The sequence below is a fragment of the Girardinichthys multiradiatus genome, chromosome 7 (assembly GCF_021462225.1).
Source record: "Girardinichthys multiradiatus isolate DD_20200921_A chromosome 7, DD_fGirMul_XY1, whole genome shotgun sequence".
Lineage (NCBI taxonomy): Eukaryota > Metazoa > Chordata > Actinopteri > Cyprinodontiformes > Goodeidae > Girardinichthys > Girardinichthys multiradiatus.
The window spans coordinates 31,301,736-31,328,850 of NC_061800.1; the positions used below are offsets into that span (position 1 = coordinate 31,301,736).

The following is a 27,115-nucleotide window of genomic DNA, read 5'->3' on the forward strand; positions in this document are numbered from 1 at the left end:
TTGTGAGTCAATATTTGCATTTCCACTACAAATCTGCTCCGAATATATAACACAAAAGTTTCTACAGTGATTATGCTGGACCTCTGTAGTCATGCACACTTCCTGCATTTAATACATGCTTTGATATTACAATTTTTATAAATGATTTCTCTTTTGTACTGTTTGATCTTTTTTTGTTTCTTTATGTTTCAATATAACAGCATTAAAATAGGATTCACAAAAACAGAAAGCATCAAATTCTAGCAAATATCACCTTCTGAAAACAAATAAAGAAAATACAGAAAATCTGATCAATCTAATTTACATATACTCCTACTTTGTTGAGTAGCTCAGATGCCTTGTTCACTGCTAATACTCCATTTTCAGACCTGAACCGTTCATTAGGAATGTGGGGATATGGATGGCAGTTGGGGTATTGAGTCTTTTTGGCGTCCACTCCCAGTGACTTCAGATCATCCACAATCTGAGGCAGGTCTCTGAGTTGAGGGTGGAAGTGGGAAACTTTTGCTGCAGTGGCTGAAATCGTGCTGCTGCTGGTGTGCTCACCATTATGTTTATATTCTGCTGCAATGAGAGCCTTTTCCACTGCCTGATGGACTTTGAACAGACACCACTCTGTGCTGCCTCCACTTGTGTCGTTATGAGCTGCATGAAGATCACAACGAGCTTGTTTATACCAGCGTTCGGCCTCGTTTCTGTTTGGCCTTGGAATGTTTGTGTTATGGGTCCAAAAGTTGTAAGAATGGAAGCCTCTAAATCTATGGAATCGTTCTCGACCACTTCTGTGACGTTGGGCCTCTTGGTCCCATTGCTGGTAGAAGTTTCTGTAATTTGAAGTTCTGTTGGGATATGATGGGCCTACCGTAATCCCCTTGCCCTTACTTAGCTCATCAATTCGATTTTGCAAATATTTGACAGCCTCTGTGGCGAGGAGCAGGCAGTCAAGATTTTTGTCAGGATGCCATCTAAGATAAAGTCTCTTAATGGCTTTCTTCCTCTCCTCCTCAGGAAATGTCCAAATCTCAGCCAAACATTTGTCAATTTCTCTTTTAGCTTCATCAAGAGAGGTTGGTAAGGAACTTGGCGAGGGTTGGGATGAAGGTGATACATTCTTCACAACCAGCTCCCTAGAGGAAGTATAGGTCATCCCTTGTGGTTTTACCATATGTCCTCGTTTAAACTGATGCAAGTCAAGATGACTGACTTCTATTGGTTCACCCTCTCCAATGTCTATTTTGTATTTCCGAGAACATAGTCCAGAGTGCCCAGGAAGCTCTTCAACGATCACTGCATAAATGTACGTGTTCTTGGTGCTGTAGCCAACATATTCCCCCTCTTCAAAGTTGTTCAGGAAGCACATGTCTAATGAATCGTGCCATTCATCTGGAATATCTGTCCCAGGATCTGGTGGATTGAGAGTTGTCTTTTCAGTGATAAAACTGTCACGGATGTTATTATCAGCCAGAGTTTGCTGCACGTCTCGCAGATCATCACACATGAGAAGTTGTCCAAGCACTGGGAGATGATCTGATAAAATTCTGTGGTCTAAAAGAGCATTAATCCCCTTTGTCAAAATCATGTTAACTTTGTTTATTACTTTAGGGGCCATGTCATCACTGTGTTTCAAGAACAATGTAAGACCTTGTTGTTCTTGTTTGACAAAAACATCAGTTTCTCTGGCAGTTTTGTGTAGGGGCTCTTGACCCAGCCATAGCATGGTTTTCAAGGATCTACAGCAGACAATCTGAATGCTGCCAAATGTCTTCTCACACACATCTGTTGCCTCTTCTTGTGTTATTTTACCCTCAGTCTGTTCTCTGAGAAGACATACAAGTCCATGTTTGAATGGTTGTGAGGAGAGATGTTTATCAAACCATCCACTGAACTCACAACTGTTCCCGAGCTCACAAAGCTGCACATTTGATTCCACAACTTTCTCTTCAGTGATCTGAGACAACATGTTAGGCTGAAGTTTCTGAGGTAACCTTTTCACCAGTTGATGTTGTTCAAAGATGTCTTTGTCCAAATGGCATTCACTGAGTTTCTCAAGCAACAGGAACTTATCTTCTAGTCCTTCTTCCAACCTTTTGATCTCAAACACTGTGTCATTGTAGTAGACTGAACTTGATGTGTGCAACTTTCCATCGACTGCAGGAAGATACAAAGTCTGAACATTATGACTGAGTACCTGGTTTCCTTTAGTTTTGATTAAGAAGAACAAGTGATGAACTGCTTGTTTTACAGTGATCAGCTGGTTTGCATTTAGCTGTTGTTTATCACACGAATCAGCATAAACAGCTGCCAGGACGTTGCAGTACTGCTCTGCAGTGGCTTCCTTCTTCACACCAACTTTTTGAAAGAACTCTGCATACATTGCATCTTGTGAAGAAATTTGGTATAAATATGGTCTAAAGTCAAGGTCATGAGAGAGTGAGAGACACACACCATCAGCTTTAAAAAGCACAGTGTCTTTTTCAACCAAGACAACAGGAAGACCACACAATGATTGTTCATCAAAGTCATTGGCTTGCAGGTAGGCATACGCACGTCGAAACACATCTGCACGAGTTTTGATCAACTGCTCAGTTTCACATGGTGACTGACAGATGTTTCTTATGTTTCTGGTCACATTCTCTGAAGGTGGCTGTTCATGAACTCCTGCATCTTTCATCTTTTGTGAGAGCTTCTGAAAGATACGAACTGGCAGATGTATAATTGGGGTTGATGACCAAACCAAATTCTGATGTTTAGGATCTCCATCAATCAAAGATCCTCTGATTTGAACAGTGGTATTCTCTGAAGCAAATGGTTGATGATAGTTGCAGAGATCTTCCTGAATCTTAACTGGATAGATAAACTTGATATCAGCAATGCTTCTCAGCAAACTTCCAGGTTTGTCATTGCTCAAGGCTTCTCTGAAAAGCAGTTCTGACTTCTGTTTCAAAATTTTAAAGTTTCTGTTTTCTTTTGCTTCGGACTCCAGTTGGTGTGCAAAGTGGATTATTTCATCATTGGTCACCTCATGCTTCATTCCCAGCTCTCTGATCAGGTTTTTTGCCTGTTCTGTTTGATGTTCATTTTCCTCCCCCAAGTATGTCCAAAATGTCATTGGCACAAATTTATCTTGGGGAACCATTTTCCCATAAAGCGTAACTCTATCATCATAGTAGTATGAGGCAGTCTCCAGTCGACCTTGAGAACTGCGAATCAGCTTCATAGACTTCAGTGAGGAGATAATGTTGTCCTTGTTCTTGGAAAAGCCACACTCAAAATGCATTAACAATATCAGCTTTAAGCAGTCAAGAGTCTCTTTCTCCTTGAGTGTTTGTGTAAAAGGTAGAATGAAGCTCATAAAATACTCCAGATCATTCAGGATTTTAATCTTCAGCATTTCTGACAGATAAAGATTTTCTGAATTGTGTTTTAGGAAAGTGTTGTTGCTGTTGCACAAGGTGAACAAATGTGGAAATGTCACTGAATGTTTGCTGTTGAGGACAAATACATCTCTGGGTTCATCAATCCTTACTCGTTCACCAGCTGTTGTTTCAAATATTGGTAAAGATTTAAGCTTCCTCTCATATTCTTGACGGTTTTTAGACATGGATACTCCTGACTGCAGGAACATCTGAAACGTCTGCATATCATCACTTGACAAGTCCACAAACTCTGACTGGCTGATTTTACAGACTTGGTCCAGCACTGAGCTTTTATCATTCACATCCATGAGTTCATGGTGTAGAGTTTGGCAAAACTGTTGATTAACTTTTAAAAAGAAGTGACGATCCAGTTTCAGAAAACCAAGTTTGGAGAGAATGTGTGATATGTCTTCTTTTAAGACAAATGGGATTATACTTGGCATGTCTTTCATTTTCTGCAGGAGGTGTTTCTTTATCCTTGGATGCACAACAGGTAGGATGCAGCAGTCACTGAGGAGTTCTCTCACATCCCTTAATGTCAGTCTTTTTTTATCAGCAGTGGATGTCTCAAATGTAATTTCACTTGTTAAGAACCACCAAAGTTGTTCCAGCCACTTCAGCAGTTTATCATTTGGGACATACAGGCCACTGTCTGGATCAACCTCACAACTTTGAAGAAGACTTTGAAGAATTGGTTTCAAGTATTCGACTGCGCGTGGAAGTGTCAGCTTCTCGACAAGCTTAAATGTTTCCAGAACACTGTGTTTTCTATTGACTGAATGATCTGCAAATTTGTCTTCATAGCCAAAGAAAAGTGTCTCAAATCTTGAAATCAGTTTTGGAGATTCAGAGTTAAACTTCCTCAGAACTTTATCTTTTGTAAGAAGAAGTGGAAGCCCATCAAGCAAAATCGGATCATCCTCTTCATTTTCCTTCATATGGGCATCTTTCAAACAAAACTCCAGCAGGTCTGAGCATCTCTTTTCATTTCTGATCAGAGTTTTAGTTACATCCAAGGGTATATCTGCATCTGTTAGGTTTGGATCATTAATGGGCTTTGCTTGCAAAAACATACGCACAGTAGCAGGACTGACTTCTTTCACTTCAATCCCAGCTGACTGCATGTCTTTCCAAATGTTGTGCATGTTTGCAAAAGCAGGAACAAGTTTCATTCCAAGAGCTTCCAAAATGAGATTGATCTTTTCATTTTCTGGTTCTGTTAGGTAAGGTAATTCAATGTGATCTGTATCTGCAAGGTTACACCAGACAAGAGAGTACTCTTTAATTTTCTGTCTTGCAGTGTTGTTTGTTAAGCTCTTCAGCACTGGAATTACATCAAGACCCCTTTCCTTAATGGACCTGTATACTTCCAGTATCATTTCATGCCATTCTTGACCAACATGTGTTGACTTCGTTGGCCAAAAGCGCAAGTTGGAATCACTAAAATGGAGTCCAAGACTGTGACAGAAGCCTTTCTTCACTTTAGTTTTATCTCTAATGTAGCGTAAGAGATCTGCATAAAGTGGAGCAATGATTAGTTGTTTCATACTCTCATTCCAGTTTAACTTCACACTTTGGCCATCTTCTTTCCAAAGGTTTTTCCTGGTTGAATCTACCTCAAAGTTTCCATTCACATGTACTGGCAGTCCAGTTTTTCCAGGCAATGGAAGTGAACAGAAGGCAGCACCTCCTAAACTTTTATTACTGGACAGGAATGGGTCGGGAGACTTTGTGTTTACATGTGCAGCAATTGCCCCCTGGGGAAGTTTGTTCGCTAGTTTTAGTTCATCATTGTTTTTTAATGACCCAAACTGTTCAGCAATAATCCATTCACTTTGTCTTTTATCTGAGGTAGAAATTGAAATTTCATAGAAGGTCTTGCATGGGGTTATTGGGTTCTCAGACTGCAGTGCATGTTTTAGTTGTTTTGCAAAGGCATCCTTTTTTACCCTGCTTTCTTGTTGCAGAGTTCGTTCAACAACTCGGATAGTCTTAAGCTTTCTGGAAATGTTATCAATTTCAAGAACTTTTATCTGGCAGATGTTTTTCAGGAACAGAATTAGTCCTTCTGGATCTTCAGACAGGGCGGAGAACAGTTCATCCATGTCATCCTTAGTGACTTCATGCTGAGATATTTCTGAGCTCTTTGCTGCCATATTTGTCCTCAGAGGTAATCTGAACATGGTGCCTTCTTTAAGAGTGAAATGGTCTGGAAGAAAGGATTTGTAGACATCAGTGTACATCTCCTTGAAACCGCTAGCTAGTTTGTATCCAATGCCAGCTGGAGAGTTGTCTGAATGAGTTTCAATGTATTTCTGATTGGGATCAGAAATGCAAAGTAATTCATCTCCTGTGAGGATGGAAGGACAGTCAGTCAGGTGGTAAACAGAGTTGAAACCAACTCCATATTTACCTATCTTTCCTTGCAAGTTTTGTTTTCCTCCTTCTCCCAGCTGCTGAATGCCTTTCAAGTCATCATCAGAAAACACTTTGTTGTTGAACACACAGAGGGCTGGACCCTGCAGATTGTTCCATCTTTCCCCAAAAGTTTTTTCTTTGCCATGTTGTCTTTTGTCCCAAATGAAATGAATTTCTGTTGCTTCAGCATCATCAGCATTTTGGATCAGCTCTTTAAGGATGTCCTTCTTTGATGGATAAGCTGAAATTATGTTTTTAATACGAACAGTTAGTTGTTCCTGCTGTTCAAAATGAAATGAAAATGGTGAAAAGTTGTCTACTGAGGAGTTTTCTAGAGTATAATGCCTGGTTGTTTTGATTCCAAAGTGGATAGCCATACAACGAGGGATATTTTCATGACACAATGTGATACCTGCAGCAACCGGCATCCATGGACTATCATTGTAAAACAGCTCTTTGGCAGGCTGTAAAACTCCATGCTCATTTGGTATGAAACAGTCTTCAGTTGGTTTTTGTTTTGCCTCAAACATCCCTTTGGTTAAAATTGTGAGGCAAATCGATAGATCACTTTCTGGCAGTGCTTTGTTTTCATGTTGGGAGTGAAGTTCTTGAAGAACAGAGACAAACTGAGTGAGGGTGAATTTTTTTCCAACACCGACAGTCTCCCAAAGATTTCTGAAACTAGCGAAGGCATGTGGAAGTACATGGAGATAAGGTTTAACTTCAAACTGCTCATTTTCAGCGACACAGTTGACATTGACGAATGTGTTGCCAATGAGGATGAAGGGGAATGAGTTGGCTTGCTGTGAAATGAAAGTGGTATTCCCACATCCACTGATCCACTGATCTAGAAACTTATAGCACTCATATGTCATTTTCAGAAGCATAGATGTGTCAGTTGACTGTGAATGCTTACAGGCTTCTTGTAGCTGCTGAAGGACCGTCTCTGGCTCTGGACTGTTGTGAACTCCCAAATGTTTTAGGACAGGATCTGAGTTGTGTATTTTTAGTCCAGTGTGATCCAGCACAGGATGAATCATGTTAACAAGCAGAGGGGATCTGTCACTGAAAACTGCTGTGGGTTTTTGAAGCGTTGTGATTCCTTCCATCTTTACGTCACGGGGGGGAAATGCTGGGAGAAATGGAGTCAGTCTCAAAGTTTCCCAGTGGGGAGAATCTTTGTCATCCAAGTGTTCTTTCATAAGTTCAAGAAGGCACGTTACATTCTCATATGCTTTCTTTTCATCAACACTGCAAGTCTCAGTTATTGTGCATGCTTTATGTGTGATGTCCTCCAGTGAAAGATGATCACCTGCCATTCCAAGATCCAACAAGCGCTGAATCCTTTTGGGTGAACAGAAGTCCTGTTTGGTTCCACCCAGTAAGCGTCCTTCCTCTGGCTGAAAAAGACAGGCCACTCTCCCAGAGGGATTGACAAGTTTCTTGATGTACTGGAGTTGTCCATCTGTTGTGGGTATGCAAGGATAACACGTCAGCAGATGGTCAATTTCTTTCGAGTTGAGGTCAACAGCATGCAGCACAAGTGTGTCCCTGCTTATAGGGTCCATGGTACCAAGGTTTTTGAACACCACTTCTTGATAAAACTTCTTCCAGGTCCATGTTTTGTTTTGTAAATCCTTTTTTAGGCCTGCCTGTCCGAAACTCTTTCTTAACCACAGTGGAAGAGGAACAATACAGTTTGGTGCTTTTATATATTTTTTACACACTTGAGCTGTGAGTTTACTTATTTCTTTATTTTCTGCAATGTTCTCATGTAGAAAGATAGCATTGTTCATTGAGCACCATTGTTCTCCATCAAAAAAAAGGTCTGGGCCACTGGAGGACTGAGCAAGGTAAGAGTAAAACTCATCCACTAAGGGCTTAAAAGCATCACTCACTTTTGCTCTCTCAGGCCAAAAGGTATGATAACAGTAAGCCTCAAGTTGCTTGTTTTCAGACATTTTCTTTAGGGCCAAAAGTGCAGTAACATATGCAGTCACCAAAGGATCCTCTAGAAGAGCCTTGTTCCACTCATGTTTAACTCCACTTTCCCACAGACCTTTTCTGTTGCTCATCACAGCAAAAGTACCATTTATATTTACAGGAAGACCAGTTTTAATGGGAAGAGGAAGGAAGCAAAATGCCTGTCCGACAAACTCTGCTTGTGGTGGAGAGAATTTTCCAGTTTCTGCATCTTTTTGCAAAGGCACAGCCACCCCGCCAATAGGCAAAGAGAACACAGCTTTTCCCTTTGCCTGAAGAACCATTTCCAAAGACTGACCTGTGCCAAAGCAGTTGTAAATGAGCCAAGACTGTTGGTCAGTTTTACCAGAATGCTTGCTTGTAATCTGGACAGTTTTGATTGTGGAGCTGTCAATTATCTTTGTGCATTTACTATTAACTTTCATCAGTGATTTTTCTGCTTGGTGCTGCTTTGTGAGAAAAATTTTATGTGGAATCCTCATCGTATTATCAACAGTTTTAGAGATGTTTAAAAGAAATGTTGTTTCTTCATCTCTCAGTGATGTTGATACATTGTTTGAGATAGTTTTTAGAGACAACATGTTGACATTCCTGAGAAAAAGCAGATGAGTTTGTGAGTTCTTAGTGAAATTCTGCTGTAAGGAAAGTATATCCTGTTTTTGGTACACTTTTTTGCTTATATCTGACTTCAGAGCCTCTCCTTCACTACGAAAAGGTAGTTTGATTAGAGTGCCATCATAAGGTTCTGGAGGATATTTCTGGGTGAAGTTACAGTCAAAAATACCTTCATATGGTCCAAATAGACCCGGAAAGCAATGGAAAAGTCTCTCTTGAGAGAGATCGAGTTTGATTCCAGGATTTGTCTTCTGCTGGATGTGCTTTCTCAGGTGAGTCACGTTCGGATCAAGTATGAGAAGTTTGTTACCGCTCAGGATGGAGGGAATATCTGTCACATGATAAACAGTATTGAATCCAAGTCCAAACTTTCCAATCTTTTCCATCTTGTTTTCCTTTGAGGCTGAGCCAACTCTGACTATATTTGTCCAATCGTCATCTGTGAACTGTTTATTATTAAAGGCCCAAAGACATGGTCCCTGACAAAGCGCCATGTCAGGATCAATTAGACTTTCAGGAGGATCTTTGTGTTCTCTGAAATCCACCATGAATTTACAGGCATCAGCTCCAGCATCCTCTGCATTCTGAATGAGTTCTTTGAAGATGTCACCATCTTCATCATACTCCTTAAGGATGTTTTTAATCCTCGTAGTTATCGGCTCAGATTGTCCACACTGTTCAATGCCAATTAACTCTGGAGCAAGGATGTAGTTACTAAGAAACCTTATTTTTAACCATTCAGCTGTTGCTATTGGGATTTCTTCATGTAGAAGATACATTTTGTTCTCGCTGAACTGAAAGTCTTTCAGTTTATTTTTGTTTACATCGCAGAGGAGTGCTTCTGATTTTGGTTTAAGGGTGAACTGTTCATCTTCTGTAACAACAGGCACTGGGATGTCACCCTGAACTGTTTGCTTTGTTTTCCACAACCAGTTGAGAATTTCTATGGACACTTTTACCTCAGCTGGACTTGCGAAAGGCTGTGGCTTTGATGCGATGTTCTCCTGGATAGAATGAAGAATACCAACAATTTCTTCATTTGAAAGTGACGTCCTGAGACCAAATTGGTGAAGAAGCCTCTTGTATGGCAGAAATTCATTTGGCACCTTCCCAATGTAAGAGCTCAGATCCAGATCCTGAGGGTAGTTAAGAACCAAGTCACGAGGGGAAACAAACTGGTCCTGGGCCCATAGCCAGTTTGGCTCCACGTTCATCAACTCTTCAAATCCAGAGATGTTTTGCTGCATGTGGCTGTAAATGCTATGTAGCTTCCTTTTAAAATCCACATTGGTATCAGGATCATCCATGTCCTCTATGGTTGATTTTAGCACTGACAAATTTTCAATCACTTTCTCAGGTGGAGGCAGGCGTTTGAGGCCAAGCTTGGTGTTAACTCTGTCACTGAGCTTCCCCATCACAGGCATCACCTCTCCAACAATGTCCTCATACATGGTGTGTCTTATTTCCTCAGGACTGTAGAAACAGCTTTTTGTAGATTTATCAAACATCTCTTGTTTTTCAGTACCAGGTTGATTACATGGGACCCATTTAATCATCTTTAGACGATGAAGTTGCGCATCAGAAAACTTTGACAGTAGATCATAGGAATCCAGCATTTCCAAGAGGACCTGAGCTCTTTCAAGAGCCTCACTTTCAGAGTTCACTTTTTGTTTTTCAATCATTGTGGTGGCATGCAACAAATGCTCACGTGTCATATCTGCCTCTTTGTTTATCAATCCAATATCTGTCAGGGTTTTCAGCATCTGTTGTGTTTTTGTGTACACAGGTGGCAGGAAAAAGTCTGACTCCAAGATGATTTTAAAGGTTTTAATTCTTGGATCATAAAAGTCTGAGGCCTTTTTCTGCTCTCCCTTTAGTTGAACGAATCTCAGTTTTTTACACTTGAATTTTAGAGACTGGTTTTGAGAGAAAAGGATGTCACCATGCTGCAAAATCCAAGTCATTATGTTCTCAGTTTCTTGACTACAGCAGGCTCCTTTCTTAATGCTGTCAATGAGGATAATGCCTACTTCAGCTGGGCCCAAGAGATTCACTTTTAGCAGCTGTAAAAGTCTGCGATCAGCTTCAGTAGCACACTGGATAACTGAATCAGGCACAGGCAGCCCCGCGGGTACATCCGGACCAGACGTTAGAACCAAAGCCTGTTTTGACTGAGCTGCGACCCAGGACCCTGTCATAGTTTGAAACAGAGGCAGCATTATGAGTAAATCATTCTCTTGACCTGAGAGAGAATTTAGATGGGAAAAATAGTCTTTCAGTTCTTCTCGTGCTGTTTGAGAACCAGACTTTACATCTCTGATGATTTGCTGGGAGTCTAGATTCATCAAAACCTTCATGACACTCTTTGGAGATGGGTTTAGAACATATGTTTCGAGGTCTTCATGCTTAAGCCACGCATTTCCTCTCACCACTGTGCCACCAGCTTTGGTCAACAGCTGAGTTATTTGGTCAGGCAAACTGCTGTGTCCTCGTTTCTGAAAAATGAGGGTTGTCTTCTGTTGTAGTTTTGCCAGTGTAACAGGCTGACTGTCAGACAGTGGACTGACAGGTATCAGAGGTATGTCCCTAAAACAACTTAACTCACTGAAATGAGAGTTCAGAAACTTCCAGAAGTCCTGAAGCCAATCTAATGGTGGATGGTGACTGTTTTTGGTGTCCCAAGTAGCAAGTCTTTTCTCCATCTGCTTCCAGTCCTGTGGCAGATGTTTTCTTGTATATTGCACCACATGGTCTTTATCGATGTTAATGACTCTGAATACCTCTGAAACACAGATAAACAATAAAATCATTTTGAAGAATTATTAGACAAAAAGGAATACAAATATTGTTTATGTGGAATATAAAGCCAATACAACATTTGTTTAATAAAGTCCACCTAACATACCTAGCTTGGCCAGTTCTATCAGGTGGGTTCTGCAGCTTGAACCGAGATTGTGGGGGATGAAGAGGTTTTTGCAGTTTGGCAGCAGTATTCTGCAGAAAAGATACATTTGTTTAATCTGCTTGATATGCTTGTAACAAAAACTAAACACAGTTTTAGTGACCAAAACTTTATACCTAACAAACAAAATTCCAATCCAGCAGAAATAGAATTATATAAACCGTGAAAAACAATATAGATCGAGACAATCTCCAGACCTAAATCCAATAGAAACCTGATGCGAACTGAGGGAAGAGAGCATACTAGAGGAACGGTGCAAAGAGGAATGGTCAAAGGTCTCTCTCTGTATGCTCCAACATGAAATAGAAGAGGACTGTGCTATGCGTAAAAGGGGTGTACAAAAATATAACAGAAGGCATTCTGATAAGTGTGGCACAGGTATGTTAAAGGTATTTTTGTTTCTAACATAGGACTTTTTCCACCTGAATAAGTGCAGTCAAATTAAAGGTTTGACTTTTTAAAACTAAATGTGTGAAAATATATATACTACTGCAATAAAAGATGGATTTATTTTATTGTTTTTTACACATTTAGATTGTAAATAAATGTGGAAGTGCAATATAGTGAAAATACAAACTGCACATAGTAGAAATGCAGCTGAGTTTCAACCAAAACACATTTCTAGAGTGAAACAATAGTTCTAATTATTGAAGCAGCATGCCTTTCATTCCAAACCAGTTAAAAAAAACAACATAAATATAGCAACAGAGATGTCAAACAAACCATAGATCTACCTTGGAAATTCCTTGTTGTCAATCAAGGCAGTATCCTCCTCTTTGTTTGTGAAAGATCTGAAAGATCCATCACTGAGTGGAAGAAGCTGAAGACCCACCAGTTCTCTGTATTGTCCATCACTCAGTATGTATTCCAAAATACAGAGTTTGTCTTCTTTACTGATGTTATGAACACCAGACCTGTGGAGAACCTCTCTGAGGAAGCTGGGGGTCACATGTTTTGGGTTAGTGTGTGCATAGGACTCGATGGCCCTAACTACAGTAGCTGGTAAACTCACAAGATTTTCTCCACAGGAAACCAAAGTCCTTTTAATGGCAGATAATGTCTCAGATTTTGTTGGACCGTTACAGGGTATCACAGCTTCTGATAGAGGGATAAACTGTGTTTCATCTCTGGCAAGAGTGAGAACAGCCATGTTCTCATTGAATAAGTGATGAAAAACCTCCACAGCAATATTGAGCCATTTGTCTTTGTGCTGCATTTGAGTAACATCAGGCCACAGGTTGTACACAGAAGACACAGGAAAAGCAGATTGTTGACAAAGTTGGATGGCATCTTGAATGAGCATCACGTATGCTTGGGGAAGAACCTCCTTCACTAGCAATTCATTCCACAAAGCATGTTCGTCATGTTTCTGATCTTCTTCTTGCCACTTGATGTGTCTTCTGTTGTCTGTAAGACCAAAGCAGGCATTGACATGAACTGGGAGACCGGTCTTGTTGGATTCGTTGTTTGGTAGAGGGAGAAAACAGCTCAGTCGGCCCTGAAAACAGTCTCTCTGCTCATCAAGGGGGAATGCCAAGTCAACTCTGGGTAAAAAACTCAACTTTTTGGCAAGAAGATCAAGGTTTGGCATTTTGCTCTCTTTCATAGTGTATGTTGTTACAAGCCATTTTGTTTCTTTCTGCTCTTTTGAATTTAGGGTGATGCCTTTGAATCTTGTCAAACCTTCAATGTCATCTTCTTGCTTTAGAAGACGTTTTGTTTGTTCTGAGGATTTCACTTCAAGCCTGGTGGTAACAGTGCCATCCTCACTAATATGAATCAAGGACACAGAGCTCACATTTTTCAAAAAGAGGAGGTTTAAATCTGCATCTGCAATGAAGCTATCAAAAAGCTCAGCCATTTTATCTGAATCATACAGATTGTCTGAAATCTCTGATGCCTTGTTGCGTAACGGGAACCTGAAAAGTGTCCCAGAGAAGTACTGATTCTCTATGATTTTACACCATTCTTGTTTGCCTACAAGTGAAACTAGGTCTCTGTAGGGTTGAAACTGGTCATTCATCGTCATTAAAGATTCTTGATGTTCTTCATCATCCAATGACCAAAGAAACCCTCCATTTCTTTCTCCAAATAATTTTTCTTGTGGGTCCATTAGGCCAAGGTGCCCTGAGCTGAATATACTTGGTACATCTGTGGGTAAAATGAAAACATGTTTTCCAATTAATTATTCTGTCTAGGTTCTCCTAAAACGCCTTCTAAATTCATATTAATAACTGTACATAATGTAAGTGTGCAACCTAAGATATTCACCTGTGATGTGATAAACAGAGTTGAAGCCAATGCCAAATCTCCCGATTTTGTTCGGGTCGTTGATCTTACCACTTCTTCCTGCCTTTTGAATTCTTTCCCAGTCTTCATCAGTAAATACTGCATTGTTGTAGGCATAAAGAGCAGGACCTATGCAGAGAAAATCAATTAATCAAAACATTTATGAATAAAAAAATGTTTCTGCACCTATCCAGGGGTTTTTGTCAAATATGGAGCAACCTGGAGTGCTCAATTCTGGAAGCTGTTTAACTGCGGGCCTCCTGAATCGACAAAGACTCCTGGATAGGTGTTGACGTTTTCAGTAAAACTGAGCAGAAGTCTGGTTGGCATCGATTTATGCCTGTTGTAATAGAAAAGGAAGGGAACTGATATTCTAAAACAGTAATCTCTGTTTAAAGTCTTTAAAGGTTGTTTAATGGTTTTCTCAACTTATCACAAATAATTATTTTCAAATGAGCATATATACCTTGGTATTGTCCAAGATTGGAACTCCAAAGACTCTCAGTACCATAGCTCCTCTCATCATGGATGAAAATCAACTCTGTTGCCTGCGCATCATCAGCATTTTGAATCAGTTCCTGTTTCAAAATAAAACCTAGAATTATTAAAATCCAGGCAAGTCTAACAAGACAAATCTTCATACAGTTGTACATTGAAAATGAGGAATCAATAGACTATAGGGATGGTAACTTCTCACATTTGAACTGATATGGTACTGATGCTCGGTACCTGGGAATCAGTATCGGTACTCAACCGTACCAGTTTTTGGTAATTTTGTGTGTGTTTATATGATAATAAATGTTAATTTGTTTAATAATATAATCTCAAATATAATTATGAATGTATCAAAACAACATCCAGCTGTTTGTATTGTAACGTCTCAGTTGTTTCAAACATTTCTTCTCCCATGTTGCTGGTTGCAGAAGATGAGTCGCTAACAGATGAAGGCATGCTAATCAGAATCAGAATCAGCTTTATTGCCAAGTTTGTACATACAAACAAGGAATTTGACTCCGGTACACTTTGCTCTAATGGTGCTGAATGCAGGAGTTGTAGCCGTAAACCCATAGACCTGTGCTTAACCAGGTGCTTCCTCAGATTAGAAGTATTCCCGCCGCTGGCCTTGCACTTTGCGACACCAATATTGCAGCGAGCATAATCTGCATTGCATTTTGAAAAGTGGAGCCATACTTTCGAGGTCTTTCTATCAGCCCTCTTTGTTGACTGTACCCCTGATGTCATTACGCTTGTGTGCGTCCAATACTGTGTTCATGTCCGGCATGGAAAAATCGCCCACTCTTCCACTTCCTCAGTGTCACGATGATGCATTTAGGTACCGAAACATGGTACCGTTTCATTTTATGTGAATAGAAAATTGGTAGGAGCGACGGAATTCGGTCGGTACCTATAAAAGTACCAAATTTGGTACCCATCCCTAATAGACTAGTTTACACAAGAAAAAGCATGTGAAAAATCTAATTAACAACTGCTTTGTACCATTAAGTCTTTTGGACAAAGACCAAACAATAAAATAGTCTACACAAGTTGTTTTTGTCCTTTTGTTAAAGTGATGAAGTACAGCATAAATACGGAGCTGGGCACTCAGAGAAGAGAGGACCCAGTCTGCCTCCAAGACATATCCCATGGTCCCCACCCGCAGCCGGCCCACTAAGCCGGGTCTGCCACTAATCTTAAGAGACCTGCCCGACATTGGATTATTGAAAGTATGTATTTTATTTCAAGTCCTAAGCTAGTGTTGTAAAATAAAAAAAAACACATGTCATAAATGACAAGTAAATGAATCAATTTTTAACATTGAAAACCCTGGCTTGCCATTAAATTAACAAATTTACACTGGATAAGACAACTCAACAGCAATAACTGTTTAATTGTTACCGTCTGTTAGAAATTAAATGGACATTATACGTTTTTCAGTTCACTGCAGCATCTGAACAGCTTGACTTTAGTAGAACAAAAACAATTAGAACAATGTTGACACCAAAGCTAAAGTCTACACTTCAACAGTGGTCTGTGAAGCATGATGTGAAAGATTAGCTCAAAATAATGTACACAATTTCTAACCAAAAATAAAACTCCCAGCACTTCGCATTAAGTCACAGCGTTAAGTCACACTTAACTCTGGGGACACACAACACAACTTTCACAGTCTTTGCAGATTTTGAAAAGACTTGGAGTTCAAACTAACAGAATGAGTATCAAACACTTACCAACTGGACCTGCTGAGAGATCACAGACTATAGGACTGGATCAAACCAAATAAAGGCAAGTGAACGCATAAAACCTTCGTGGAAACTCTCGCTAAGATGACATTTTGAAGGAACAAACATATCAGTAGGTACCGGTAATATAAGCTACACTCCCCCATAAAAAGAAAGCGATGCGATTTAAAATAAATTCAGTTTGACCCACAAGTGAATGAGGCAAGGGGGGAGCAATGCCCACTCAACAAAATGCCTGGCCCCCTCAAATCAATTCTCAATCACACAAACACAAGCCCCGGCTTGCCTCTCCTTCCTCCTCCAACACTTAAGGGCAAATCATAATCGAGTGTACTTGTCTCCATCCGCCAAACATGTCAGCACAAAGCTTGGTTAAATTATGGATGAGAATAACTCCAAATCAAACTGGTCTTACTCCATTTGCCACCTACTGTACATCATTGAATAACTCCACCCACTATATTCTGAGCCTGAGATCACGTGACACCAAGTCGCTGATGTAAATTTGTATTCTCAAAGAAATAGTACATGGCAGACCGTTTTCTCTGCCCTCTGACATGAATGAAATAGAGAAAGCACAACAGGAAACTTCATTAGCTGAGTAGATGAATAAAATGTTGCAGACAAAAGAAAAACAAATGTCCAGTGGTCTGCCGATAATCTCTGCTCCTATCCCACAGAACGACCTGAGGCCTGGAGACCTGGTCCTGATTAAGACACTCCACTGGAAGGATTGGAGCACTCCTCGGTGGAAAGGGCCGTTTCAAATACTCCTGACAACGCCCACAGCTCTGAAAATAGCAGAGAGGCCTTCCTGGATTCATAAAAGCCACTGTAAGCCAGTTTTGCCGTTACAGGAGCCAGATCAACCGACGGGGTAGCAGAAGGAAGTCCGGGTTCAAAGGAGTTGGAGGACCCATAGGGCCCAGCGTCTCAAACCGGTGAAGAAAACAGCTGATCTGCGCCCAATTATAAAATGGCTCTCTGTAACATGAGGACAGGACTGATAAGCCTGAGCTTAATTCTGGTAGCAGGACTCTTTCTCTGTCTAAAGCAGGATCCACAGGAGGTGATACCGCACCAGAAGAGATGGACATCTGATAGAATGCATCTCAGACCACTGACGGAAGAACATGACGCACATCCATTCCTACAGAATTTCTGGTATCGTTCACGGTGACATATGCAACACTGAACTAGGTAGAAATGCACGAAAATGAAGGGGACGATTATGATGACATGTAAATAAATCACATCAAAAGCCTGAGTGTACTCATACATTGTATTTCATAAAATGACCTTACAGCAGAAAATCGAAAGAAGTTGTTGCTTAAGTGAAATGAGAAAAAGTACAATGAAGACATAAACAGGGCAGATTTTTTAATTCTTTTATTTTTATGATTTCAAGTATTAATCAACATTTAACTTTTAATGGTCGCCGTGGGCGGCGGGGCCGTATGAGTATTTCCCACAAAATATAATCTGTTTACCGTCCGTGGGTTTTCGCTCATACAAAGTATTTTTCTAACTCGTTTTTATATTAAATGTTTTTACTTGTGATAAAAGGAGGGACTGTTGGATGGGTGCGAGGACTTGTTATCACTCATGTAAAAACTTTGTGCTGTAATGCACCTGCCGTCTGCTCTTTGGTATGCAGCTTGTCTCTGAATGCAGTCCTGCCTCCTGTGTGTGAAATCCCTGTTATCTATTTCCCAAGCGAACCAGCCTCCTACCAGCCACACACACACACACACACACACACACACACACATACACCCTGTCTGAACTGTCTGTTGAACTGTGCATATAAATAAAGAGATAGGGTGTCAAAAACTTTGTAGTTGCACTGCAAAGTGAGCTACCCTTGTCACAAGTAAAACTGACTCTATCGTTCTTACCTCTGAGTTGACTAAATAATACCTAACAAACGATAATTTAACTCTGTCTGTGATCCCAAACAGTGAAAGCCAGCCCAACTACTCAGCCAGCAAACAGAACGCAGAGAATACACCCACCGGCAGACCCCCCCCCCGGCATGTTTTAGGCACAAAGCCAGAAAATCAAGGAAGACGACTCACTGGAAGATCTCTTCAATTAAATTAATCAGAATGGCCAGAATTACAGAGAAATTACCAAGTTTCTCCTGGGAAAAAGAGACTTCGACAGCGACCTGCTGTCACAACAACTATTAGGAGTGAGACAGCTGGAAATAATGGGATTCCCCTCCAAAACTGATTTGCCCACAGAATGAAAACCAGGAAAATTATCCATCTTCTAAGAACAATCAAAGGTATAACAACAACCTTCATTCTAAACAGTCTTCTCCTAAACTGCCAGAGAAAGAGCGCCCCACCGGGCCAAGGACCGGTGAAACTTCTGCAACAAGAAAAACACAGAAGTTATGATTGATACCAGTAATGTGGTGTCCGATATCTCAGAATATATTCTGGCAATCACAGAAGAGCGCCTGACCCTTGAAAACCTTGTCATACACTTTGGAGCCATAGATGACATAGCTAAGAAAAAAATCAGAAATATTGAAGGAGGATTTCACTTGTCTGCTGAATAAAGTTGGAGGTCTCAATATCAAGGTGTTTCTCAGCGGACCCTTTGCACCGATCTTCTGTGGAGATGAGATTCTTTCGAGACTTCTGATGAGACTTCATCGACAACTTTTAATGTTTTTTGAGAAAAATGACACTTTTTCAAGCAAGACGGTTTCTGTTTGAACAAGCCCCACCACCTCCTAATCTATCTCCTTCAAATCACTTCTCTGTGATTCAGTCTGGGCCCCAGAGGTAACTCTATTATAAATGATAATTTCCCTGAAATACCTAGGCCCCTGATGGAAGAGAGTTGTAAAATCTCTGCGCTTATACATGGCAGAAAGAACAAAACTAAAAGGATAAGAGACAGTAATAAACAACCAAAAAAAGCCATAAACTGTCAGGTACAACCAGACACAAAGTTAATATCAGACACTACGTCATATAAACTGGCTTTACTGAACATTAGATCTGTGTCAGGAAAATCTTTTTTAATCAATGACTTCATTACTGACCACGATCTTGATGTTATGTTTTTAACAGAAACATGGTTACATGAATTTAATGAAGCTCCCATTCTGATAGAGGCGACGCCTCCGAACTACATCTTTGTGAGAGCAGACAGCAAAGAAAAGGTGGAGGGGTGGCCACTTTGTTTAAAGATTTATTAGAGTGTAAAAAAGTATTTCTGGGCAAATTGGACTCATTTGAATATTTGGCTCTCCAGGTAAAAAGCCCGGTCCGAACCATGTTCTTGAATATTTACAGGCCTCCTGAGTCCAAAACAACATTTTTCAATGATTTTAAGCTTTTAGCTGTGATATGTGTTGATTATGACTGTTTAATTGTTGTGGGAGACTTCAACATTCACATTGACAATCCTAAAGAGAGAAGTACAATAGATCTATGTGACACTCTTAGAAAGTTTGGTTTGACTCGACATGTTAAACAGCAAACGCTCAAACAGGGACATATTTTGGACTTAATCATCACTAAGGGTCTAACCATTTCCAAGGTATCTGTAACTGATGTTGCCCTATTTGACCACTTTTCTGTTATTTTTGAAAGCATCATCTCCAATGACTCTGTTAGCCGAAGCGACGTTATAAGAAAACGCATCTTTAAGGACGGTCCCACTGAAACCTTTAACCAGATTTACTCTTTTAATGGCTTAGCACCAAATACATTACAGACTTGTTGTCAGTGTATCAACCACCCAGACCTCTCAGGTCTTCTGGCTCAAATCTACTCTGCATACCCAGAACTAAAACCAAACATGTAGAAGCAGCTTTTAGTTCTTCTGCTCCACTAATATGGAATAAACTGCCAGAAAACTGTAAAAACGCTGAAACCCAAAATTGCTTTAAATCAAAATTAAAATCCTATTTATTTAGAGTGGCCTTTGACTGTGCCATCTAAACATTATTAGTTAACTTTCCTTTTATTTTCTTATCAATAATTTTATCATTAATTTGTCAGTTTTTATCTTTTTTATTCTCATCTTATCATTTTAATTATTAATTTTATTATCTTTAATTGTTTTCATCAATTATTTAATTACCTTTATGCCACTGTAATGTACTTTTCCTCTTATGTCTCTTTTTTTCATGTACAGCACTTTGAATTGTCTTGCAGCTGAAATGTGCTATATAAATAAACTTGCCTACAGGAGTCCATCTCCCCACCCTGAGCAGAATCCTTATCTGGCAGAGGACCGTAACAGCTTCTACTACAGGTGTGAAAAGCAGCCTCCCACCAACTCACTCCCCTGCCTGTACTAAAAATCTCTGAGGAAGATCTGAATATGCTCTTTCAGTGTCAGACGTCATGGAAAGGCAAGTTTTTGGCTTCACTGGCAGCCTGTTCTGGTAATAAATAGACATTGTTTTAATCATAATGTGAACACCATACACACCTTCAAAATTTGTCCACCATCAGGATATCGACGAAGAATATCTTTTAAGTAGTCAATGAAGGGTGGTGCTGAAGCCCCAAAGGACCTCCTAAAGAAAATAAGAGTAGGAAACTAAACATTAACATTCAAATCAATGGTATAAGATATGTTTCATCTGCCTTTACTCTTTTAGCTCATGGATTTTTTATTGCAGTTAGACCTAATTATAATCTGTACCAAGTTATATCAAACTATTAAAAAATGTTTTCAAAACCACAGAGAGTTACTGTCACTCCTTTCCTTGGGTTTAAATTGATTTTAATGTAATGCCAAAGAAAGTGCCAAAAGTGGTTGCCATTTTGTACTTATGAAGCAAGGAGAAACACAATGTTGTTTCTCCTAAACATGTTGCTGCACAACAATGACAAATTGAGCTGTTTGGAAATATTTCCATCATGAAAAACACAGACAATCTTGGTATAGAAATTAAAGTAGTACCCTATATTACTCTTAATAAGGCTACCTTTTGGTAAAAACGTCAAGTAGCATCTCTGTTAATCTGCATACTGCTGAGTCCTTACCGCAGCAGATAGTCCAACTAATTAGGCAACTAACATCAACTTGTGTTTGTATGTCTGAGTGTCTGAGTTCAACCTTTGTTAGAATACCATCATACAATTATATTTTCATTGATGGTTAATATGGTAATAATTTCAGTCCAGCCTCTGTCTAGTTGGGGTACTAGCTGAACATTTGAAAAAAAAAAAGGCTTAACAGAAAAACGGTTTATTTCAAATTGTCAGATGTTGCAATAATGGTATAAAGAGGGACCAAATATCTATTTTGTTTTTACACTGTGATTGTAAATAGTCTAAAAAATGTCTTTCCCACTTTAGTTCACAATTCATTTTAAAGCTGCTGTCACTCTGCTTAGTCTCTCGTTATTTGTTGGCATACTGAAAAACGTTCTATGTGGGTCAAAACATGAGAATATTATGAAGGTTTTGTGGAGCATACACTCCTGTCAAGTCACTGAAGTTTGTGTGTCCCTTTTGATTCAAAACGTTTACTGTGAGGTCAACATCTGGTTTTATGTATTTACTTCATTTTAAACCATATTTAAGGATCAACTTTCAATGCTTTCCTAAATTGTTATATAAATGTTAGCCAAATTATTTGCTTAATAAGTCGAATTAATAATACTTGCTTTTAAATCAAATTTAACCTTAGAGATAGAAGTTCTACATTACTTCGGAGAAACCTCCCTTCAGCTGTTCATCAGATGTACACTTCCAACCTGTACTTCCCCAAAGATGTTGACTTCCCATTAACCACATGTAAAACAAAATATGTTGTCCTGTCTTTTTTCTCAAAAACAAAGAATAGTTTTTTGTAAGAGGAAGTAAAAAGGACAAATATTGCCAAGTTCTGTAATCATAAATGATGTTTTTCAGCATGACCTATAACCTTGCAGTCATTAAGACTCTCATACACTCACATACAGGTCCTTCTCAAAATATTAGCATATTGTGATAAAGTTAATTATTTTCCATAATGTCACGATGAAAATGTAACATTCATATATTTTAGATTCATTGCACACTAACTGAAATATTTCAGGTCTTTTATTGTCTTAATACGGATGATTTTGGCATACAGCTCATGAAAACCCAAAATTCCTATCTCACAAAATTAGCATATCATTAAAAGGGTCTCTAAACGAGCTATGAACCTAATCATCTGAATCAACGAGTTAACTCTAAACACCTGCAAAAGATTCCTGAGGCCTTTAAAACTCCCAGCCTGGTTCATCACTCAAAACCCCAATCATGGGTAAGACTGCCGACCTGACTGCTGTCCAGAAGGCCACTATTGACACCCTCAAGCAAGAGGGTAAGACACAGAAAGAAATTTCTGAACAAATAGGCTGTTCCCAGAGTGCTGTATCAAGGCACCTCAGTGGGAAGTCTGTGGGAAGGAAAAGGTGTGGCAGAAAACGCTGCACAACGAGAAGAGGTGACCGGACCCTGAGAAAGATTGTGGAGAAGGGCCGATTCCAGACCTTGGGGGACTTGCGGAAGCAGTGGACTGAGTCTGGAGTAGAAACATCCAGAGCCACCGTGCACAGGCGTGTGCAGGAAATGGGCTACAGGTGCCGCATTCCCCAGGTCAAGCCACTTTTGAACCAGAAACAGCAGCAGAAGTGCCTGACCTGGGCTACTGAGAAGCAGCACTGGACTGTTGCTCAGTGGTCCAAAGTACTTTTTTCGGATGAAAGCAAATTCTGCATGTCATTCGGAAATCAAGGTGCCAGAGTCTGGAGGAAGACTGGGGAGAAGGAAATGCCAAAATGCCAGAAGTCCAGTGTCAAGTACCCACAGTCAGTGATGGTCTGGGGTGCCGTGTCAGCTGCTGGTGTTGGTCCACTGTGTTTTATCAAGGGCAGGGTCAATGCAGCTAGCTATCAGGAGATTTTGGAGCACTTCATGCTTCCATCTGCTGAAAAGCTTTATGGAGATGAAGATTTCATTTTTCAGCACGACCTGGCACCTGCTCACAGTGTCAAAACCACTGGTAAATGGTTTACTGACCATGGTATCACTGTGCTCAATTGGCCTGCCAACTCTCCTGACCTGAACCCCATAGAGAATCTGTGGGATATTGTGAAGAGAACGTTGAGAGACTCAAGACCCAACACTCTGGATGAGCTAAAGGCCGCTATCGAAGCATCCTGGGCCTCCATAAGACCTCAGCAGTGCCACAGGCTGATTGCCTCCATGCCACGCCGCATTGAAGCAGTCATTTCTGCAAAAGGATTCCCGACCAAGTATTGAGTGCATAACTGTACATGATTATTTGAAGGTTGACGTTTTTTGTATTAAAAACACTTTTCTTTTATTGGTCGGATGAAATATGCTAATTTTGTGAGATAGGAATTTTGGGTTTTCATGAGCTGTATGCCAAAATCATCCGTATTAAGACAATAAAAGACCTGAAATATTTCAGTTAGTGTGCAATGAATCTAAAATATATGAATGTTAAATTTTCATCATTACATTATGGAAAATAATGAACTTTATCACAATATGCTAATATTTTGAGAAGGACCTGTATTAGTTCATTTGAATAACAGTTTTAAAACGTAATAGTTTTTAACACAAGTATGCATGTGACAGTGGGCTTAAGGAAGCTATAGTCAACTTTGGAATTTGAAAGTATCACTTTTGAAACTAATCAGCCTCTGCATTCTTCAGCAAATGAAAATGTTTTATTATTCTGGTTATTGACCATTATTTATAAAGCCCTCCAGTCTTGGTGCTTGAATGTTTGAAAAGATGTGTTTTGTGATAGCATAACTTTTCACATGGCAAACTTTTCAAATAATAGAAATGCATAAATACATGATTAGGGGACAAATATTTAGACATCAACACTTACCTGCTCTTACTTAAGTGCATTTAACTAATCTTGCTTATGCTAAATCCCACAATATTAGTCGGCATACTGTATATATTTATATATGTGGCAACTTTCTTCAGATGTTGTTGCTGGCTAAGCCTAATGTCTTGATCAGCTTTTAATGTTAATACAAAGAAACTGTCATGTTTTGCATTGGTTAAACTCACACCAACCACTGCTTTTGCAAAAATAAAAAATAAAAATGGATATTTAGGTATTATGAGTTTTATTGAGTTATTTTTGTTCTGCTTATTTAACACAATTGGTTTTATCTTTTAAAAACTAATTTGAGACACAGGATAACTATTAAGGAAATAAATAAGACCTAATTGGCAGGACTTTTGGATTTTAAAAGGTAACAGGACACGAGAAAGAGGGGAACTCATGCAAAAAGCACTTAATTTGTAAGAAGGGTTTGATTGCTGTAATGTAAATAAAGGCTTTTTCCATTGATCATTGAAATAATTGTAAAATAAATAAAATTTATATTTAAGTGATGTTTTTTAATGATACCCCTTGTACATCGCCTTAATGCATTTTGGGACTTCTTACTAAACAGTGCCTGTCAGAGGTTTACATACACTCATCATGGATGTTTATCTTATATTGATTTTTGAATGATGGGACCACTGCTGCCTCATACCAGCGACCTCAAGGATTAATATTATCATTTTTCTTCTAGCAGAGGATGAATTCCTTACCACAGAGGACTTAATGAGCTAATTACCTCTTTTAGAAAGATTGGATTAGAACCAGCTCTTACCAGTAAACTCCCAAGGATTACTAAAGTCATTGGATTTGTTTTTCTGTCTTTGATTTTCTGTATCATTGTAATGTTTTTCCTCATGTACAGCACCTTCTAACATTTGGTTTAAGGTCCATTAGCAGTCAGAGGGTGACACAAACTGTATCCCTCAGATAAAAGCAAACTGGTTTGAATAATCAACAACCAAGACTTGAGTTTATCATAAAGTGGAAGATGATCGAACATCACAGTAAAGCCAGCTGGAAAGCAGTAAAGCAAGTTTTACATCATAAGCTTAGAGGGGTGCTGACAAAAAAGAAGTGCTCCAAATCCTGCGCCCTCAGGCTTGGCTGAAATTTGCAGTTGGCTACATTGACAAGCCAATGCCTTCCAGAGAAAAGCAATATGGTCAGACGAGACAAAGATTGAGTTCTTTGGTCTCAGTGACACAAAGTATGTTTGGAGGAGTAAATGTGAGGCTTTTAAACTGAAGAATATTGAACCATCTGTCAAGCACGGTGGTGGGAGCATCATGCTGTGGGGCTGTCTTGATGCCAGTGTTACTGGTATGCTGCAGAAGGTACTACTTTTCATACTACTTTTTGTCAGCACCCCTCTAAGCCAGTGTTACTGGTGTACTGCAGAAGGTATTACTTTTCATAGATTTTCCGATTTCTCAGAAGGATTACCAGTGAAAGCCAAATATTATTAGTACTTGAAAATTTGGACTAAAGCTGTTTTTACACCAATGACCATAGATTTTTAGATTTCTTGGAAGGATTGTATTACAACTATTTCATACTAGTGAAAGCCAAACATTATTAGTATTTAAAAGGTTTGGACCTAAACTGTTTTATACCAGTGACCCGGCTACTCTACTTAGACTTCAGTGATTTTAAAAGTTACTTAAGTTTTTATAACATTCCTTCCCTATTGTGAGTGTATGTAAACTTCTGACCAGCACTGTAACATCTATCTCTGGTAAGAGAAAAATGCTGGTCAAAGAATAAATGTAGATGCTGTAGTCACATGATAAAACATATTAAATAGTCTAATTATAATCACACCTGTTAATATGACTAATAATAATGCAAAGACTTATTATCCAAATATTTTAAATAGTTTAAAAACAGATAGACTCAACAGAAAGCTGACAGTGTCATGGTGAAAGGCCTGCCTTTATGATGCAAGTGGTTCAGAGAAAAAAGCCCAAGTAGAGATCATTGTCTCGCTGTTGTTTCACTTGAGAGGGAAAGAGGTGGGGCAGCATACCGGTTTTTATTTCTGGTCATGCAGCTCATCCTTCTTGAGTTTGCTGCTGTAAAAGAGATGGTAACACAAGATAATGAGATAAATAACCTCTTGTACTGATTTCAAATTCAAAAGAATATCAGGATAATTGTTGACAATAAACGAGTTAACACATGCAAACCTTGAATAGGCAATGAAAGCATACAGGTTCATAAATCACTAAAGCTATGGAAAAAGTTAGCATACACAATGCTTTATTGAAAACTAAAGAGAATTCTTATAAAAATTCATTTGTAATATGAGTGTCTTTAAAAATAAAATTAAAACCATAATCATAATTATGGGAGCATAAACAAATCAGGATTTCTTGTTTGTATTTATTCCTTTTAGTTGATTTATTCATGAGGCTGTTGGCTTATAAACAGCCAACACAAGCACTATGGTCAAATGTTTTAACGGCTTTAGAAATCACTGTTGAAGCTTCTTACAGCAGGCTTCTGATACAGGATAACAATCTGCAACCAGAGAACAATCATTTCCTGTAACTCTAAAGTGATGCAGCTCCAACAGATACCTCCACAACCGAGTCACATTTTTTTCTGCCTCCAAAGCACGAAAAACTAAACGCTTAAGGGTGTTATGAAATACATCGTGGATAATGAAAATCTACTAAAATCTAGGAAAAGCAGAAAGAAACAAAAATCAAGTTTTTCTGTCTGTAAGTTCCGTCGCATAGCGAGCATAAAACTTGAATGGATGCGAATAAGTCATAAATATCACAGTACCTGAGTCATATCAGTGTAGGAGGTCATCCTCTGAAACTTTGAGAATGATGTCGCTTCAGTCTGTCGTTTATAAAGACTTGCTTCCACCCTAATTACCCGCCTCGGTTCTGTAGCTTTCGGTTTTCATGAAATCAAGAGAACCCTCGTCAGAATGGAAACTAGGGACATTGAATCAAAAACTGTGCTTCCACTTGTTTGGCAATAAAACGAAACTTACTGACAAATGAGAGTTACGTTATTTAAGAAACGTCTAGAAGGTGCATACGCCAGGCAGATCAGATCTTACAAGGTTGCATTTACGTCATACACAAATTATTTTTATTAAGACAGATATCATTGGGTTTTTTTGTTTTTTTTATAGACTGTTTATAGCAGAACCATGATTGTATTATGGTTATGTTGTCAAAATCATTCTGGTCAGACATCTTTATGGTTTTATTTCATTTTGTAAAACATTCCTACAAAATGCCACTTTTAACACGCGTCTGGTTAAAAGGTCACGAAAAAAACGA

At 39.2% G+C, this 27,115-nt stretch overlaps 1 protein-coding gene across 2 annotated transcripts; it reads right to left on the reverse strand.

The window, feature by feature from the left end:
* On the reverse strand, positions 1-26,677 carry si:dkeyp-118h9.7 (sacsin). 2 transcript variants are annotated; one of them, XM_047369574.1, is made up of 7 exons: positions 25,840-25,885; positions 20,385-20,472; positions 14,150-14,261; positions 13,666-13,812; positions 12,129-13,545; positions 11,338-11,426; positions 1-11,214 (listed from the first exon to the last, which is right to left on the reverse strand). In XM_047369574.1, the coding sequence occupies exons 1-7, from the start codon at positions 25,866-25,868 to the stop codon at positions 296-298; spliced, it is 12,801 nt and encodes a 4,266-aa protein (XP_047225530.1). In that variant the 5' UTR covers positions 25,869-25,885; the 3' UTR covers positions 1-295. The 2 variants fall into 2 exon arrangements, with proteins under 2 accessions (XP_047225530.1, XP_047225531.1); XM_047369575.1 differs by lacking the exons at positions 1-11,214; positions 11,338-11,426 and adding an exon at positions 26,604-26,677 and having other exon boundaries at positions 11,456-13,545.
* Positions 26,678-27,115: the final 438 nt, after the last annotated feature.

What these genes read in the sequence shown, in the direction of transcription:
- si:dkeyp-118h9.7 (XM_047369574.1), bottom strand. Translation starts at nt 25,868, where the DNA reads ATGAGCTGCATGACCAGAAATAAAAACCG. An exon ending in ATGGTGGACAAATTTTGAAG is followed by an intron (nt 14,262 to 20,384) that starts GTGTGTATGGTG and finishes ATTTTGAAACAG; the next exon opens with GAACTGATTCAAAATGCTGA. An exon ending in CTCTGTTTATCACATCACAG is followed by an intron (nt 13,546 to 13,665) that starts GTGAATATCTTA and finishes TTTTACCCACAG; the next exon opens with ATGTACCAAGTATATTCAGC.